At 41.4% G+C, this 20,452-nt stretch overlaps 4 protein-coding genes across 4 annotated transcripts in view; 1 reads left to right on the top strand and 3 right to left on the bottom strand.

Annotated features, from left to right (window-relative positions):
• The window catches only part of fhip1b (FHF complex subunit HOOK interacting protein 1B), a 716,414-nt gene that overhangs the window by 493,628 nt on the left and 202,334 nt on the right, over positions 1-20,452 (top strand). The window lies entirely within an intron of this gene.
• Positions 5,424-6,347, bottom strand: LOC133658072 (olfactory receptor 10J4-like). Its single transcript, XM_062059686.1, has one exon. It carries the CDS (start codon positions 6,345-6,347, stop codon positions 5,424-5,426), a length of 924 nt encoding a protein of 307 aa, XP_061915670.1.
• On the bottom strand, positions 12,992-13,915 carry LOC133658071 (olfactory receptor 10J4-like). Its single transcript, XM_062059685.1, has one exon. The coding sequence runs from the start codon at positions 13,913-13,915 to the stop codon at positions 12,992-12,994; it is 924 nt and encodes a 307-aa protein (XP_061915669.1).
• Positions 18,542-20,452, bottom strand: part of LOC133658070 (olfactory receptor 10J4-like) — a gene marked incomplete at its 3' end in the record, with an annotated part of 5,229 nt that continues 3,318 nt past the window's right edge. The window contains exons 2-3 of the mRNA XM_062059684.1: positions 18,989-19,899; positions 18,542-18,554 (exon numbers count right to left, since the gene is read on the bottom strand). Coding sequence (XP_061915668.1) covers positions 18,542-18,554; positions 18,989-19,899 — 924 coding nt within the window. The remainder of the gene's footprint in view (positions 18,555-18,988; positions 19,900-20,452) is intronic.

Raw genomic sequence — 20,452 nt, 5'->3', positions numbered from 1 at the left:
TATATACATACATAAGACACATACATATTTCATCTTTTGTTTTACATTTTCTCACTCACTGTCCATACAGTAACTTATGGAGATGTCATACTTTCAAATGTAGGGCCTTGTTATGTCTTGGCAAGAATGAGGACTCAGTTGCAGACGGGAAACGATTGACGCAGGCTTTTATTCAACAGTTTCTGAGAACTCTCTTCAGATAGAGTGAATAAACAAATGGCTATAAACTCTAGGCTAGACACACGAGAGCAGTGGTGCTTAACCTTGTTGGAGGTACCGAACCCCACCAGTTTCAAATGCGCATTCACCGAACCCTTCTTTAGTGAAAAATATATTTATATATTTTTTTTTTAAATTCAAGACAAAGTTATATGTTTTTTTACTGGTGCACAAAATGAACCATGCATGAACATCACCTTGTTCAAAGAACAAAACCAACACAGTACATGAACCCACAACAAATTACCGTCAGGTTCAAACACCGAACTATCTATTACACAAGACAAGAAGAAGGAATCAAGCAGAGACAGAGTTGAATTTTACTCATGAGGAGAGACGCATTGGGCTGCACACTCAGTTACAGTTTCCTCCTACGCTCTAAGCTACAGTCCCACGTGCTCCTCTATTTATTCAGGAGGTCCCTAGTTAACATCCCTGAGGCTGCTTCTGAAGGGAGTGGTAATGCAAGCAGCCCCAGTAGACACCATACGTGATTATTCAGAATGGAAATGTGCTGACACTCGTGATTTCGCCCTGTCTCTGATTTGTCTGCGTTGAGGTACTCGATGTCCGTCATTGGTTGTCAGCAGGCAGGGTCTGGAAACAAACTGCTGACACGAGACAACTCGCAAAGCAAGATTACAAGTTGTGCCTTTGCACAGACAGAAAAGTACAACTTCAGCGCAATTAATAATAACTATAGCAACGGCCTTTAAGCATAAGAGTTGTGTGATAACTTACACATAATTATTCTAACATTTACACACCTGCAAATCAGATGGAAAATTAAAGGGAACATTGTTTGGGGGTATCCATAACACGGCGATAGGAAGAAGTATTTATTTACACGATGAGTCGGGTGTGTCTTGACCTTCGCCGAACCCCTGAGACCGACTCACCGAACCCAGGTTAAGAACCACTGCACTAGAGTAAAAAGGAAAGGTAGCACAGGGCGAAAAACAATATACGGAAAATTACTCCCGAGGTAGGGAAAAAGGTGATAGCAAAATCTACACGGAAAATCTACAATTAACTACACCAAAAGAAAATCACTCACGAAGAGGAGACAAAAAGCTATGAACATAAACTACACTATAAAGGGCTATGAAAACTACAAATTAAAGCGCTCCAAGTGGAGGGGAAAATAAGGCAGAGCACTATGAAACTAGCTAAAAAAAACTGAGCAAAAAACTTTAGCAAATCAAAATCACTCTTCGTCAGAGGGTACAGAGAAATCAAAGAATAAAGCAAGGCGACTTGGACAAGACTGTGAAAGACGGCTGGAGGTACACGACGAGACGACATACTCTGGCAACAAGACAGGGGAAGACGAGGACTATATACACATGAGGGAGGGTGACACAGGTGGGCACAATCAGGCAATCAGGAGAGACATCAGACCAGTGACGCAGGAGGAAGAGCAAGTGGCCTGAAACGAGAGAAGGATTAGATTTTCAACATAAAACAGGAAGTTTGCCAGACAACCCCAAAACAGGACTTCCCTCACCGCAGTGTGACAGACCTCTGCTAAAACCACTGAAACAAGTGCTCGACTGTAAGACGCATGCAAAATGTGCTTGATAAATTCATTCCTGGGGAACAAAGATGACGAAACCTCGGCCGAGTCTGCATCCACCTCATCAAGGCCGCCTGAGTCCACACCACTTACCAGTGCTGATGCAACACAAGCTTGGACGTATGCTCGAATAGAAATTAGAATTTTTTTGCTTATTTTCATTTTAATAACTATTTAAAGGCCTACTGAAACGCACTACTACCGACCACGCAGTCCGATAGTTTATATATCAATGATGAAATCTTAACATAGCAACTTATGCCAATACGGCCGGGTTAACTTATAAAGTGCAATTTTAAATTTCCTGCGAAACTTCCGGTTGAAAACGTCTATGTATGATGACGTTTGCGCGTGACGTCAATGAAACGGAAGTATTCGGACACATTGTATCTCAATACAAACAGCTCTGTTTTCATCGCAAAATTCCACAGTATTCTGGACATCTGTGTTGGTGAATCTTTTGCAATTTGTTTAATGAACAATGAAGACTGCAAAGAAGAAAGCTGTAGGTGGGATCGGTGTATTAGCGGCTGGCTGCAGCAACACAACCAGGAGGACTTTGAGGATAGCAGACGCGCTATCCGACGCTAGCCGCCGACCGCATCGATGATCGGGTGAAGTCCTTCGTCGCGCCGTTGATCGCTGGAATGCAGGTGAGCACGGGTGTTGATGAGCAGATGAGGGCTGGCGTAGGTGGAGAGATAATGTTTTTATCATAGCTCTGACGAGGTCCCGTAGCTAAGTTAGCTTCAATGGCGTCGTTAGCAACAGCATTGCTAGGCTTCGACAGGCGGCACAGCATTAACCGTGTAGTTACAGGTCCAGTGTTTGGTTCGGTGTCTCCTGATAGTAGTATTGTTGATCTGCTGTCTATCCTTCCAGTCAGGGGCTTATTTCTTTTGTTTCTATCTGCATTTAAGCACGATGCTATCACGTTAGCTCCGTAGCTAAAGTGCTTCACCGATGTATTTTCGTGGAGATAAAAGTCATTGTGAATGTCCATTTCGCGTTCTCGACTCTCATTTTCAAAAGGCGATAGTATCCAAGGTGGTTTAAAATACAAATCCGTGATCCACAATGGAAAAAGGAGAGAGTGTGGAATCCAATGAGCCAGCTTGTACTTAAGTTACGGTCAGAGCGAAAAAAGATACGTCCTGCACTGCACTCTAGTCCTTCACTCTCACGTACCTCATCCACAAATCTTTCATCCTGGCTCAAATTAATGGGGTAATCGTTGCTTTCTCGGTCCGAATCGCTCTCGCTGCTGGTGTAAACAATGGGGAAATGTGAGGAGCCTTTCAACCTGCGACGTCACGCCACTTCCGGTACAGGAAAGGCTTTTTTTATCAGCTACCAAAAGTTGCGAACTTTATCGTCGATGTTCTCTACTAAATCCTTTCAGCAAAAGTATGGCAATATCGCGAAATGATCAAGTATGACACATAGAATGGATCTGCTATCCCCGTTTAAATAAAAACAATTCATTTCAGAAGGGCTTTAATAAACTACATTTATTTACAGTGTAAATTGTAAATATTTTTGAATGATACTTGCACAAGTTATATTATATATAACGTATATATACTTATGCCTTTTCAAGTTGGGTTAATTTTATTTTTTTACACATTTGATTGATAAAAAAGTATGTTATAATTTCTATATAAAACATTTCTATTTTAATTAAAAATGTTTAGGACTGAAAAAAAGAGTGTGTGATGTGCTTCACTCGTGGAGTGAAACGGGCTGGTCGTAGCATTGTTATAAAGTCCATTATTAAAGTGGCTGCCTAGAAGAATGTATCATTGTGACTCCATGATTGCATACAAACACAAAAATACATGTCAGGCTAGTTTATTAAGGTGCTTAAGTTATACACAATTACAAAAATATTACATTTCTTCTTAATGATTCATCAACAACAATGGTTTAATGTGTTTAAAATGTGCTTTACAAAGTTACATTAAAGCACAACACATATTTATACATACACAATTGAATATGTCAAATAAGAAGTAGTTAGAAGCAGATCTTATTTAATCCTACACTTTCTCCATATCTCGTACATTTTTCTTTACTTTCTGTGTTAAGATATTTCCATTTCATGATAGGGAGAGAAAATAATAGAGACTGTGTGACAATATATGGATGGCTTATGCAGCGATAAAAGTTAAGACAATAGTGTTACAATACATAAATATATATGTTATAAATGATCACAAAAGTATGCGCACATAAGTACATTTATTTCAAATAAAGAGATTATAAGCAAGGCAAGGGCAAGTTTATTTAGAGCACAATTGATATGCAAGGCAGTTCAAAGTGCTTCAGAGAAATTTACAGGAAGGCAAAAATAAAATAATCATCATCATATGAAACAATCACAATTCAAATTCAAATGTGAGTGTGGATAACATACTTTTCAGTGGTCATATGCACAATTGAAAAAAAGGTTTTTCAGCCTGGATTATACATACATTAAAATAAATACAGATGTTGAAAGTGACAACCAATGTATAAATGTATCAATGAATGCAAGAGATTGACTTAGCAATAACCTAATATTGATAAAATAATAATATTTTCCTATATAAAATGACATCAGTAATTATGGCTATTGGCCTCCTTTTTATTCCATTTATACATCCTATAAACACATGATAATGTGAATTACTTTTTTAAGAACATTTAGGCTGGGGAAAATAAAAACTTCAATCCTATGTCTATCAGTGGCGTGCAGTCACTAGAGGCAGGGGAGGCACGGCCTCACCTGCCATCATGGAAAGAAAAAAAAAGTAAAAAGAAAAAAAAAGTAATTAAATTGTTATATGTATCCAGTGATTATACTAAAGTTATTTTCCATTTAACTTCACCAGTTTTAGATTATTTCTATTTTTATTTTCACATTTGCCGTTCAAATACTGAGAAGAGACGGTGCGGTGATCAGCAGCCAGTTGAGGCACGTCACTGCGTTGTGCCTCAACATAGATTGTGTGCAATGACTCGGCTAACTGCTGGCCTGCTGTGCAGTGAGACCGTATTGCTATATGAATTATATTATACATTTCCATAGTTTAGTTAGCTGAGGTATATAATGTACAGTGTATTTTGTCAACAACTGTATGTGTGTAACGTATTTTTAGTGCTGAGCATTCATAAAACTGCTGCGAAGACACACTGTGAGGCTCGTCTCATAACCCCGCCTCCTGGTGCCAAGCACCTCCGCCGCAGAATGCACCGCTCGACGGGAGCGCCACACCAACCAAAGCCCACACCCAAACCCTCCACGTTCAAGACCGAATCCACCCAAAAAAAGTCACTTAACAAGAAGCCAAAAAGTGCAAAAACAACAATGCTCAGCTCTCGCTGCAGGAGCCGTGAACGACCGCAGGGACACAACATTAGGTACACCTGCACTGCAGGTTCTTATGTTTGTAAATCTGACTGTGATGATGCAGTCGTGCCTCACCAGACATTAACCTCACCGCACGCCACTGATGTCTATGGATGTTGTCATTCACCCGGGTCATTGTGTTCTCAGGGCATTCAAACCATCACAACTGGACTGTTTGGTTTGTCTTAGAAGACGTTTCCCCTCTCATCCAAGTAGCGAACAAGTGGGATCATTTTTTTAGTGCACCAGTTGATAAAACAATCTCTTGATGTGCTTCCAGATTTCTTTCATTTTCACTCCATAAATGATTGGATTGAACAGAGGATTATACACAAGTATTTGTAAAGTCATTATTAAACGTACACATTTTGGAAGACCTGACTCCAATCGAGCAATGATGATATCAAACAGACTCAAACAAGAGAAGATGAATAAAACCATCAGGTGAGGTAAACATGTCTCTGCCGCTTTTTTCCTGACTTCTGCACACCTGTGATAAGTTATTATAAATATCTTTATGTACGTAAAAAGGATGAACATCACAGGAACAACAGCAAAACTCATCATTGCAAACAAACCATAAAAGGCAAGAAATGTTGATTTTACACAGTGAAGCTTAAAAATTGTATTGTTACAAAAAATGCCTTTTGTTGTAAAGTCACAAAGTTTTTGTTGAGAACTAATCACAGTTGGCACTCCAACCTCACATGCAGGTAGAAACCAGGCCAAAGTCAAGAGGACAATAACAGTTCTTCTTCCCATGATAGTTGGATACTGCAGAGGTTTGCAGATAGACACATACCTGTCATAAGACATGGCTGACAGCAGTAAGAAGTCTGAAACACCAAAAGAATAATAGAGAAAATGTTGAAACATACAAGCAGGATAAGAAATTGTCTGTTTTTGAGATAAGACGTCAATGAAAAGTTTGGGGTAGATAGCAGTGCTAAACAAAAGAGAGTTGAGTGACAAAGCTGCAATGAAAATGTACATAGGCTCATGAAGGTTCCTGTAAATGCAGATCAGACATATAATGGTGCAGTTAGTGCAGAGGATGAGAATATATAATGTCAACAAGATGATGAAGTAAAGATATCTAAACTTGTCCATTTCTACAAAGCCACCAAGAGTTATAAATGTTCCATTGAATTCAGCATCCATCAAGTCCTCCATCAAAAGATGCTGTCATGTCGACAAGCTCCTCCAAGTCTTCACGGTGATGTTGATGGAACTTGTTGTGAGCAATCAATGCTGAGAAGAGTAAGAAGTCGTCCACCTTATAAGGATGACTCACAGGATGAAGACTGCCTGCGATTGGCCTCCAAGTTGAAGAGGCGTTCTCCTCTTTTACTTTGTAACCCTCCCAAGACTTTAATTTTTAAAATGTGATGCAAACTCATGACAAATCTTGCCTAGGGTTAAAATTTGATATGAAGTGTTGTCCATTAATTGTCATTCTTACATTGATTGATTGATTGAGACTTTTATTAGTAGATTGAAAATTAAGATTCCAATGTTAACAAGTGTGATCATATTCTTTAAAAAAAATCAAAATGGCGGCGCATTGAAATGCAGCAGCTTGACGACGCTCTTGGGAGTGTAGAGCGATTTGGCAAAAAACACCCGTCATTTCTGTCAATTTCATGGCTGGCTCAAAGCGTGAACACTCTGTGATCACATACGACCGACAGACAATTCTGGATGTGGATGGATCGGGTCGTTATAGACTGAAAGATGCATGTACGGTGGACCTCCTCGCTAGCATGGGAATACTTCGCGGGCTACATCGAGCGGCCCTTGTAGCAGCGGAGTCAAGTACTAGCGGAGACCGTCAATGGAGGCGACGTAAGCGGTGTGAGCGGAAGCAGAAGCGGGGATGCCGAGCGGGGCTAACAACAAAGGCTAATCACCAAAGAAGCGTGGAGTGTCCGGGTAAGAAGTCATTTAAACTACAACTAGCCGGCGCCAGGCTGGATAATCCCTGCACACATAGCAATTCTCTTACAATAAAACACAACTCACATAATGTTTTTTCTTTTGTGACCGTGTCAGAGGCAGTCACACATTGTACTGAGGTGGCTAACTATGATGCGTTCAGTTTATCGCAGCATCAAGCAAACAATCTGAAAATTCCCGTCGTATCAATTCCTAGATATGGTCGAAACTATTTAAAGTGCACTACGCATAATAAATGCAACATTATTAATATTGCTACTTTGGATAATTTCAACAAACAATCCTCAAAACAGCCCACTACCTATAATATGGGCTTTTTAAACATAAGATCATTATCTTCCAAAACGTTATTAGTTAATGAGGTCATTAGAGACAACAAACTTGACGTTGTTGGTCTCGCCGAGACCTGGCTCAAACCAGACGATTTTTTTGCGCTAAATGAGGCATCTCCTCCTAACTATACGAATGCACATGTTGCCCGTCCTCTTAAAAGGGGAGGGGGTGTCGCACTAATATACAATGAAAACTATAATTTTACACCTAACCTAAATAATATATATAACTCGTTTGAGGTGCTCACTATGAGGTTTGTCACACCGCTGCCTCTCCACCTGGCTGTTATCTACCGCCCCCCTGGGCCCTATTCGGACTTCATCAGTGAATTCTCAGAGTTTGTTGCTGATCTAGTGACGCACGCCGACAATATAATCATAACGGGGGACTTTAATATCCATATGAATACCCCATCGGACCCTCCATGCGCGGCGCTCCAGACTATAATTGATAGCTGTGGTCTTACACAAATAATAAATGAACCCACGCATCGCAAAGGTAATACGATAGATCTAGTGCTTGTCAGGGGTGTCACCACCTCTAAAGTTACGATACTCCCGTACACTAAAGTAATGTCCGATCATTACCTTATAAAATTTGAAGTTCTGACTCATTGTCAACAAACTAATAATAATAATAATAATAACTACTATAGCAGCCGCAACATAAATGCTGCCTCAACGACGACTCTTACTGACCTACTGCCTTCGGTAATGGCACCATTCCCAAATTATGTGGGCTCTATTGATAACCTCACTAACAACTTTAATGACGCCCTGCGCGACACCATTGATAGTGTAGCACCGCTAAAGCTAAAAAGGGCCCCTAAAAGGCGTACCCCATGGTTTAAAGAAGAAACTAAAGCCCAGAAATTATCATGTAGAAAGCTGGAACGCAAATGGCGTGCGACTAAACTTGAGGTTTTCCATCAAGCATGGAGTGATAGTTTAATAACTTATAAACGCATGCTTACCTCAGCTAAAGCTAAATATTACTCAAATCTCATCCACCTCAACAAAAATGATCCTAAATTTTTGTTTAGTACAGTAGCATCGCTAACCCAACATGGGACTCCTCCCAGTAGCTCCACCCACTCAGCAGATGACTTTATGAATTTCTTTAATAAGAAAATTGAAGTCATTAGAAAAGAGATTAAAGACAATGCATCTCAGCTACAACTGGGTTCTATTAACACAGATACGACTGTATATACGACGGACACTGCCCTCAAAAATAGTTTCTCTCTCTTTGATGAAATAACATTGGAGGAATTGTTAAAATGTGTAAATGGGACAAAACAAACAACATGTTTACTTGACCCAATTCCTGGGAAACTTATCAAGGAGCTTTTTGTATTATTAGGTCCATCAGTGTTAAATATTATAAACTTATCACTTTCCTCTGGCACTGTTCCCCTAGCATTCAAAAAAGCGGTTATTCATCCTCTACTCAAAAGACCTAACCTCGATCCTGACCTCATGGTAAACTACCGGCCGGTGTCCCATCTTCCGTTTATCTCGAAAATCCTCTAAAAAATTGTCGCACAGCAGCTAAATGAACACTTAGCGTCTAACAATCTCTGTGAACCTTTTTAATCCGGTTTCAGGGCAAATCATTCTACGGAGACAGCCCTCGCAAAAATGACTAATGATCTATTGCTAACTATGGATTCTGATGCGTCATCTATGTTGCTGCTTCTTGATCTTAGCGCCGCTTTCGATACTGTTGATCATAATATTTTATTAGAGCGTATCAAAACGCGTATTGGGATGTCAGACTTAGCCTTGTCTTGGTTTAACTCTTATCTTACTGACAGGATGCAGTGTGTCTCCCATAACAATGTGACCTCGGACTATGTTAAGGTAACGTGCAGAGTTCCCCAGGGTTCGGTTCTTGGCCCTGCACTCTTTAGTATTTACATGCTGCCGCTAGGTGACATCATACGCAAATACGGTGTTAGCTTTCACTGTTATGCTGATGACACTCAACTCTACATGCCCCTAAAGCTGACCAACACGCCGGATTGTAGTCAGCTGGAGGCGTGTCTTAATGAAATTAAACAATGGATGTCCGCTAACTTTTTGCAACTCAACGCTAAGAAAACGGAAATGCTGATTATCGGTCCTGCTCAACACCGACATCTATTTAATAATACCACCTTAACATTTGACAACCAAACAATTAAACAAGGCGACTCGGTAAAGAATCTGGGTATTATCTTCGGCCCAACTCTCTCGTTTGAGTCACACATTAAGAGTGTTACTAAAACGGCCTTCTTTCATCTCCGTAATATCGCTAAAATTCGTTCCATTTTGTCCACAAGCGATGCTGAGATCATTACCCATGCGTTCGTTACATCTCGTCTCGATTACTGTAACGTTTTATTTTCGGGCCTCCCTATGTCTAGCATTAAAAGATTACAGATGGTACAAAATGCGGCTGCTAGACTTTTGACAAAAACAAGAAAGTTTGATCATATTACGCCTATACTGGCTCACTTGCACTGGCTTCCTGTGCACCTAAGATGCGACTTTAAGGTTTTACTACTTACGTATAAAATACTACACGGTCAAGCTCCTGCCTATCTTGCCGATTGTATTGTACCATATGTCCCGGCAAGAAATCTGCGTTCAAAGAACTCCGGCTTATTAGTGATTCCCAGAGCCCAAAATAAAGTCTGCGGGCTATAGAGCGTTTTCTATTCGGGCTCCAATACTATGGAACGCCCTCCCGGTAAAAGTTAGAGATGCTACCTCAGTAGAAGCATTTAAGTCTCATCTTAAAACTCATTTGTATACTCTAGCCTTTAAATAGACTCCCTTTTTAGACCAGTTGATCTGCCGTTTCTTTTCTTTTCTTTTCTACTCTGCTCCCAACCCGGGGTGGACCGCTAGCTTGTGCATCGGATGTGGACATCTCTACGCTGCTGACCCGTCTCCGCTCGGGATGGTTCCTGCTGGCCCCACTATGGACTGATCTTTCGCTGATGTGTTGGACTTTCACAATATTATTTCAGACCCACTCGACATCCATTGCTTTCGGTCTCCCCTGGAAGGGGGTTGGGGGGGGGTTACCCACATATGCGGTCCTCTCCAAGGTTTCTCATAGTCATTCACATTGACGTCCCACTGGGGTGAGTTTTCCTTGCCCGTATGTGGGCTCTGTACCGAGGATGTCGTTGTGGCTTGTACAGCCCTTTGAGACACTTGTGATTTAGGGCTATATAAATAAACATTGATTGATTGATTGATTCTGTTCACCAGTTGACAAAACAATCTCTTGATGTGTTTCCAGATTTCTTTCATTTTCACTCCATAAATGATTGGATTGAACAGAGGATTATACACAAGTACTTGTACGGTCATTATTAAACGTACAATTTTTGGAAGATCTGACTCTAATCGAGCTAAGACGACATCAAATAAAACTAAACAAAGGAAGATGAATAAAACCAGCAGGTGAGGTAAACATGTCTCTGCAGCTTTTTTCCTGACTTCTACACACCTGTGATAAGTTATTATAAATATCTTTATGTAGGTAAAAAGGATGAAAATCACAGGAACAACAACAGCAGTCATCATGATAAACAAACCATGGTGCAATGGACGTCGAGTGGGTCTGACATACGTTTACTTGACTTTGTTTTCATTATTCACTGCTATTGTTCTATTGTGCACATAACGATGTTGTTCTTGTTTAATAACATTCATATATGCAGTTAAGAGTGAGTAGTTCTGTGCGGCCCCTTTAAGTGACCAAAGATGGGGGTTTGTTGTGACCGCCATTTTGAGTCGCATTTTAGGTAAAAACATACTTCTCTTTGTGTGATTAAACAGCACACATGTCTGTGTGTCAAAGCTATCTCAAGTTGTCTTGCTTTTGCATTACAAGCGCAACAATATGGACAAATATGATACGAAAAGTGATTGCAAAGAACAGTTAGTGAAGTAAAAATTAACAACACAGAAATTACAATGAACATTATTATACTACAAGTGGAGAAATACAAATAACAATAATTACCTTTATTATCAACAATACAATTGATTAATTTGCAACAATACATATATGTAATGAATGATTTAATTACTAAAGAAAGCAGGTAAATGGATGGGAAGAAAGAGAAGCGAACTGTATTAACCTTGTAGATTATTATGGTATCAATAAGTTAAGCGTGCTGTGTTTAATCCAATTTCCCCTAGGGGAACAACGTTTTTAAATCCAAGTCAAATTTAATTTGAAGCATGTTTTTTTTTATCAAAACAAATTTATGGGGAAAAAAATTGTTCAATAATATATTTTCTTGCAAATTAACAATTTCAACATACATTTGAAAATCTTCCTATAACAGTTCCGACCAAGATTTAACAGAGTATGACTGCTTTACAAGACCAGTTTTATCACTGCTTGGCACGGTGACAAAATCAGTGGAAATTAGCCATTTTGATCTTATCAGTGACAGAGCAGGAAGGGACTAGGGAATATGTCTGCGATAAAATTTCAAATGAAGTGCCCGGTGGTTCATTAACTGGCATTTTATATGTGCTTCTTCACACAAAAATGTATATGGAGGGGCCTGCCACTGAGGCTTGTTACAGAAAGCAGCTGAAGACACATTTGGCAACACGTTCCTTTTTAGGGAGAGAAAATAATAGAGAATGTGTGACAATACATGGATGGCTTATGCAGTGATAAAGGTAAACATTAATTTAGTGTTACAATGCACAAATATCCATCCATCCATCCATTTTGAGGTCGCGGGGGGTGCTTGAGCCTATCTCAGCTGCATTCGGGTGGAAGGCGGTGTACACCCTGGACAAGTCGCCACCTCATCGCAGGGCCAACACAGATAGACAGACAACATTCACACTCACATTCACACACTAGGGCCAATGCACAAATATATGTGTTATAAAAGTATGCGCACATAAGTACATTTATTGAAAATAAAGAGATTATCGGCAAGGCAAGGACAAGTTTATTTATAGAGCACAATTCATACACAAGGAATTTTAAAGGGTTTTACAGAAAATTACAAGAAGCCATAAAATAAAAAAATAATCACTATTCAAATTAAAATGTGAGTTGTCATATGCACAATTGAAAAAACATGTTTCAACTTGGATTATAGTTACATTAACAATAAATTAGTACAGAAGTTGAAAGTGACAACCAATGTATAAATGTGTCAATAAATGCAGGATATTGACTTAGCAATAACTTAATGTTGATAAAGCAATACAATTATTCATATAAAATGACAACAGACAGCACGGCTCTGAGCTTCCTTTTTCTTCCATGTATACATCTTATAAACACCATATGATGATGTGAATGACTTTTCTTAAAGAATCACTTGGGAAAATAAAGACTTCAATCCTATGTCTATGGATGTTGTCACTCACCCGGGTCATTGTGTTGTCAGGGCATTCAAACGATCACAACTGGACTGTTTGGTTTGTCTTAGAAGACGTTTCCCCTCTCATCCAAGTAGCGAACAAGTGGGATCATTTTCTTTAGTGCACCAGTTGATAAAACAATCTCTTCATGTGTTTCCAGATTTCTTTCATTTTCACTCCATAAATGATTGGATTGAACAGAGGATTATACACAAGTATTTGTAAAGCCATTATTAAACGTACAAATTTTGGAAGACCTGACTCCAATCGAGCAATGATGACATCAAACAGACACAAACAAGAGAAGCTGAATAAAACCATCAGGTGAGGTAAACATGTCTCTGCCGCTTTTTTCCTGACTTCTGCACAACTGTGATAAGTTACTATAAATATCTTTATGTACGTAAAAAGGATGAACATCACAGGAGAAACAACAAGATTCATCATGATAAACAAACCATAAAAGGTAAGAAATGCTGATTTTTCACAGTGAAGCTTCAACATTGTATTGTTACAAAAAATGCCTTTTGTTGTAAAGTCACAAAGTTTATGTTGAGAACTAATCACAGTTGGCACTACAAGCTCACATGCAGGTAGAAACCAGGCCAAAGTCAAGAGGACAACAACAGTTCTTTTTCCCATGATAGTTGGATACTGCAGAGGTTTGCAGATAGACACATACCTGTCATAAGACATGGCTGACAGCAGTAAGAAGTCTGAAGCACCAAAAGAATAATAGAGAAAATATTGAAACAGACAAGCAGGATAAGAGATGGTCTGTTTTTGAGATAAGACATCAATGAAAAGTTTGGGGTAGATAGCAGTGCTAAACAAAAGAGAGTTGAGTGACAAAGCTGCAATGAAAATGTACATAGGCTCATGAAGGTTCCTGTGGATCCAGATTAGACATATAATGGTGCAGTTAGTGCAGAGGATGAGAATATATAATGTCAACAAGATGACAAAGTAAAGATATCTAAACTTGTCCATTTCTACAAAGCCACCAAGAGTTATAAATGTTCCATTGAATTCAGCATCCATCAAGTCCTCCATCAAAAGATGCTGTCATGTCGACAAGCTCCTCCAAGTCATCACGGTGATGTTGATGGAACTTGTTGTGAGCAGTCAATGCTGAGAAGAGTAAGAAGTCGTCCACCTTATAAGGATGACTCACAGGATGAAGACTGCCTGCGATTGGCCTCCAAGTTGAAGAGGCGTTCTCCTCTTTTACTTTGTAACCCTCCCAAGACTTTAATTTGTAAAATGTGATGCAAACTCATGACAAATCTTACCTTGGGTTAAAATTTGATATGAGGTGTTGTCCATTAATTGGCATTTTTACATTGATTGGTTGATTGAGACTTTTATTAGTAGATTGCACATGTGCTTCTTGGTGCAAAACATGGCGCTTTTTCCAATTGGAAATCAGGCCTCATGTTCTCATCCTCTTCACACTCACCTGTGATCAATACATGGATGGCTTTTGCAGTGATAAAGGTGAAAATAGTGTTACAGTATATACATATATATGAGTTAGGGTTAAGTTGATTTATAGAGCACAATTCGTACACAAGGCAATTAAAAGTGCTTTACGGAAATATACAAGATGGCAATATTGAAAAAAAAAAGCTTAGCATCATAAAAATAATCACATTTCAAATTAAAATCTAAGTGTACAAAACATATTTCCAATTGTCATATGCACAATAAAATGAAATAAAATTTCAGCCTGGATTTTAGATACAATAAACATAAATAAATACAGAAGTTGAAGTTGAATTACGTTGTATAATGTATCAATAAATGCAGGATATTGACCTTGCAATAACTTAATATTGAAAAAGCAATACAGTTATTAAAATAAAATGACATCAGACAGCATGGCTCTGAGCTACCTTTTTCTTCCATGTATACATCTTATAAACACCATATGATGATGTGAGTGGCTTTTTTAAAGAATCATTTGGGAAAATGAAGATTCCAATGCTAACAAGTGTGATGATATTCTTTGGTTCACCAGTAGACAAAACAATCTCTTGATGTGTTTCCAGATTTCTTTCATTTTCACTCCATAAATGATTGGATTGAACAGAGGATTATACACAAGTACTGTCAAGACGAGGACTTTGGTGTGGTTTGTTTTCCCATGGTGCAAAGGATTTGGAGCGGACACGACGTGAAGGTAATGACATGATTTAATTTACTCAAAAAAGTACAAACAAAGGGCGCGCACAAGGCGGGGAACAAACTTGGCTAATGAAAACAAAAGACTTGCACAAAGGCAAAAAACTATAAACATGAAACAAAACTTACTTGGCATGGGACTGTGAACATGGCATGAAGAAGCGAGAACATAAAGTGTGCAGAGCATAAATGTGATGTCGCCAGGCTGACCAACAGAAAATGAAAAGCTTAAATAACACAGACATGATTAACAACAGGTGCATGACTCAAAACGTAAAACAGGTGCATGACATGACAGGTGAAAACTAATGGGTTGCTATGGAAACAAAACAAGGGAGTGAACAACCAGGAACTAAAAAGCGTCCAAAAAACAAACAGCACATGGCCAAACAAAAACATGATCAACAAAGACATGACAGAGCCCCCCCCCCCTTACGGACAGATCCCAGATGTTCAAAACAAAACAAAAAAATGAACAAGAGTCATGGGAGGGCGGGAGGGGGACATGGCGGTGGGTCGCCAGACCAAGTGGCCCCGAATCCACCGAGGCATAGTCATGTGGCGGCGGCGAGTGGAACGCCGCTGCAGCAGGCGAGGTGGGCAACCTGGGAAGGGCCACATCCGTGGCCGACGAGGAGGTGGGCGCACTTGGCGTGGCGGACGACCAGGTAGCGGCCATACCCGTGGCCGACGAGAAGGCAGGCGCGTCGTCATCGTGGCAGGCGTGGAAACAGCAGACGAAGCAGTCACGGGTGCCATTGACTAATCAGGCGGCGAAGCTTGGCGTGGCGCGTCGGGCGGCGAAGTTTGGCGTGGCGCGTCGGGCGGCGAAGCTTGGCGTGGCGGGTCTTGGTCTTGGCATGGCGGGTCTTTGCCGCTTGGAGGGTCTTGGCCGCTTGGAGGGTCTTGGCATGGCGGTGCTTGGTCTTGGCATGGGGGTCTTGGTCTTGGCATGGGGGGTCTTGGTCTTGGCTTGGGGGGTCTTGGTCTTGGCTTTGGGGGTCTTGGCGTCGTGGAGCTGAGACTGCCGGCGATTGGCGCCGTGGAGCTGCGACTGCCGGCGCTTGGCGCCGTGGAGCTGCGACTGCCGGCGCTTGGCGCCGTGGAGCTGCGACTGCCGGCGCTTGGCGCCGTGGAGCTGCGACTGGCGGCGCTTGGCGTCGTGGAGCTGCGACTGGCGGCGCTTGGCGTCGTGGAGCTGCGACTGGCGGCGCTTGGCGTCGTGGAGCTGCGACTGGCGGCGCTTGGCGCCGTGGAGCTGCGACTGCCGGCGCTTGGCGCCGTGGAGTTGCGACTGCCGGCGCTTGGCGCCGTGGAGCTGCGACTGCCGACGCTTGGCGCCGTGGAGCTGCGACTGCCGGCGCTTGGCGTGGAGCTGCGACTGGCAGCGCTTGGCGTGGAGCTGCGACTGGCGGCGCTTGGCGTGGAGCTGCGACTGGTGGAGCTGCGACTGGTGGAGCTTGGCGTGGAGCTGCTAGGCATGTTGATAGCCTTGAAGCAGGGCGTGGAGCAGGTGGAGGTGGCCTAGCTGGGGGTTGCGGCTTGGCAGGCCAAAAGACCGGTGGTGGTGGCCGAACCGTAGGTTGTGGCTTAGCAGGCCGAAAGACTGGTGGTGGTGGCCGTGCTGGAGGCTGTGGCTTGGCAGGCTGAAGAACTGGTGGTGGCGGTCGTGCAAGAGGCTGTGGCATGGCATGACGATGAGCGACCCCACCTGAACAGTTCCCAGCCCTAGCCCCCACCTCAAGGAGCAGATACCAGACGCGCTCCCCGCTGTCTGGAACAGTCTTTTGGGGTGGGTGGAGGGAGGTCAGGAGGGGGGCAAAATCCTCCCCTCTAAATTGTCCATAAAGTCTTTCTTTCCCCCCCACCTGGGCTCTTGTGAGTGAAAAAAAAAAGTGTGACTTGGGCGTGGCTTGAGTCCTGGGGGGCGGAGCATGGAATTTGGGTGGCTTGGATTGACAGGAAAAAATAATTTGGAAAAAAAATCTCCAGGTCTCTGGCGTGCTCCTTGAGCTGCCAGGCTGGCTGTCTTCCATCTCCGCCCGGAGGGGGAGGAGCCCGCGGGAGTGGTGCGTCCTGTCCACTCGCGGAAGTCTTTCCTCTTCCTTGTTGACGTTTCCGGGACGGGAGCGACGCACCGATCGGCACCAGCTTGCCTCTGGGCCACCACATCATCCCCCTGCGCTCCCTGGGGGAAACGCGCAGTGTTTCCGCCTCCATAGCGTGCAGGACTTCCCACGCTCCCTCGTCCAATCTTGCGGGAAAACTTTTTAGCTGGCGACATCTATAAAGACAAGGACTGTGGTGTGGTTTGTTTTCCCATGGTGCAAAGGATTTGGAGCGGACACGACGTGAAGGTAATGACATGATTTAATTTACTCAAAAAAGTACAAACAAAGGGCGCGCACAAGGCGGGGAACAAACTTGACTAATAAAACAAAACTAGCACAAAGGCAGAACTATGGAAAAAAGGAACAAACAAAAAGTGCTCACAGCGGAGGTGCAAAACTTGGCTAATGAAAACAAAAGACTTGTACAAAGGCAAAAAACTATAAACATGAAACAAAACTTACTTGGCATGGGACTGTGAACATGGCATGAAGAAGCGTGAAAGTAAAGTGTGCAGAGCATAAATGTGATGTCGCCAGGCTGACCAACAGAAAATAAAAAGCTTAAATAACACAGACATGATTAACAACAGGTGCGTGACTCAAAACGTGAAACAGGTGCGTGACATGACAGGTGCAAACTAATGGGTTGCTATGGAAACAAATCAAGGGAGTGAACAACCAGGAACTAAAAAGCGTCCAAAAAACAAACAGCACATGGCCAAACAAAAACATGATCAAGCCAGACATGACAAGTACTTGTAAGGTCATATGTCTGCGATAAAATTTCAAATGAAGTGCCCTGTGGTTCATTAACTGGCATTTTACATGTGCTTCTTCACACAAAAATGTATATGGAGGGGCCTGCCACTGAGGCTTGTTACAGAAAGCAGCTGAAGACACATTTGGCAACACGTTCCTTTTTAGGGAGAGAAAATAATAGAGAATGTGTGACAATACATGGATGGCTTATGCAGTGATAAAGGTAAACATTAATTTAGTGTTACAATGCACAAATATCCATCCATCCATCCATTTTGAGGTCGCGGGGGGTGCTTGAGCCTATCTCAGCTGCATTCGGGTGGAAGGCGGGGTACACCCTGGACAAGTCGCCACCTCATCGCAGGGCCAACACAGATAGACGGACAACATTCACACTCACATTCACACACTAGGGCCAATGCACAAATATATGTGTTATAAAAGTATGCGCACATAAGTACATTTATTGAAAATAAAGAGATTATCGGCAAGGCAAGGACAAGTTTATTTATAGAGCACAATTCATACACAAGGAATTTTAAAGGGTTTTACAGAAAATTACAAGAAGCCATAAAATAAAAAAATAATCACTATTCAAATTAAAATGTGAGTTGTCATATGCACAATTGAAAAAACATGTTTCAACTTGGATTATAGTTACATTAACAATAAATTAGTACAGAAGTTGAAAGTGACAACAATGTATAAATGTGTCAATAAATGCAGGATATTGACTTAGCAATAACTTAATGTTGATAAAGCAATACAATTATTCATATTAAATGACAACAGACAGCATGGCTCTGAGCTTCCTTTTTCTTCCATGTATACATCTTATAAACACCATATGATGATGTGAATGACTTTTCTTAAAGAATCACTTGGGAAAATAAAGACTTCAATCCTATGTCTATGGATGTTGTCACTCACCCGGGTCATTGTGTTCTCAGGGCATTCAAACGATCACAACTGGACTGTTTGGTTTGTCTTAGAAGACGTTTCCCCTCTCATCCAAGTAGCGAACAAGTGGGATCATTTTCTTTAGTGCACCAGTTGATAAAACAATCTCTTGATGTGTTTCCAGATTTCTTTCATTTTCACTCCATAAATGATTGGATTGAACAGAGGATTATACACAAGTATTTGTAAAGTCATTATTAAACCTACAAATTTTGGAAGATCTGACTCCAATCGAGCAATGATGATATCAAACAGACTCAAACAAGAGAAGCTGAATAAAACCATCAGGTGAGGTAAACATGTCTCTGCCGCTTTTTTCCTGACTTCTGCACAACTGTGATAAGTTATTATGAATATCTTTATGTACGTAAAAAGGATGAACATCACAGGAACAACACCAAAACTCATCATTGCAAACAAACCATAAAAGGCAAGAAATGTTGATTTTACACAGTGAAGCTTAAACATTGTATTGTTACAAAAAATGCCTTTTGTTGTAAAGTAACAAAGTTGTTGTTGAGAATTAACCACAGTTGGCACTACAACCTCAGATGCAGGTAGAAACCAGGCCAAAGTCAAGAGGACAATAACAGTTCTTCTTCCCATGATAGTTGGATACTGCAGAGGTTTGCAGATAGACACATACCTGTCATAAGACATGGCTGACAGCAGTAAGAAGTCTGAAGCACCAAAAGAATAATAGAGATAATATTGAATTAGACAAGCAGGATAAGAAATTGTCTGTTTTTGAGATAAGACGTCAAAGAAAAGTTTGGGGTAGAGAGCAGTGCTAAACAAAAGAGAGTTGAGTGACAAAGCTGCAATGAAAATGTACATAGGCTCATGAAGGTTCCTGTGGATCCAGATTAGACATATAATGGTGCAGTTAGTGCAGAGGATGAGAATATATAATGTCAACAAGATGACAAAGTAAAGATATCTATACTTGTCCATTTCTACAAAGCCACCAAGAGTTATTAATGTTCCATTGAATTCCGCATCCATCAAGTCCTCCATCAAAAGATGCTGTCATGTCGACAAGCTTCTCCAAGTCATCACGGTGATGTTGATGGAACTTGTTGTGAGCAGTCAATGCTGAGAAGAGTAAGAAGTCGTCCACCTTATAAGGATGACCCACAGGATGAAGACTGCCTGCGATTGGCCTCCAAGTTGAAGAGGCGTTCTCCTCTTTTACTTTGTAACCCTCCCAAGACTTTAATTTGTAAAATGTGATGCAAACTCAAGACAAATCTTGCCTAGGGTTAAAATTTGATGAGGTGTTGTCCATTAATTGGCATTTTACATGTGCTTCTTGGTGCAAAACATGGCCCCCACGGATTGCGGGGCCCTACACTACGTATATGGAGGAGCCTGCCACGAAGATTTGTAACAGAAAGCAGCCAAATATGTTCATTTTTCCCTTCTGCTGATGTCGTTACACTTTTTTTCGTTGGCTCGGCGTCATCGTGATTCATCCATGATCAATGATTTATGATGGCGCTTCCAACACCTGCCGTTCTTCAAGGCCTCCACCTGGTGCATGAACACACCTTTTTCCAATTGG

Source organism: Entelurus aequoreus, linkage group LG10, assembly GCF_033978785.1.
Source record: "Entelurus aequoreus isolate RoL-2023_Sb linkage group LG10, RoL_Eaeq_v1.1, whole genome shotgun sequence".
In the NCBI taxonomy this organism is placed as follows: domain Eukaryota; kingdom Metazoa; phylum Chordata; class Actinopteri; order Syngnathiformes; family Syngnathidae; genus Entelurus; species Entelurus aequoreus.
Note: the sequence above shows the minus strand (reverse complement) of the source record. Positions and strands in the feature narration are given on the sequence as shown.

What these genes read in the sequence shown, in the direction of transcription:
- LOC133658072 (XM_062059686.1), bottom strand. Translation starts at nt 6,347, where the DNA reads ATGGATGCTGAATTCAATGGAACATTTATAACTCTTGGTGGCTTTGTA.
- LOC133658071 (XM_062059685.1), bottom strand. Translation starts at nt 13,915, where the DNA reads ATGGATGCTGAATTCAATGGAACATTTATAACTCTTGGTGGCTTTGTA.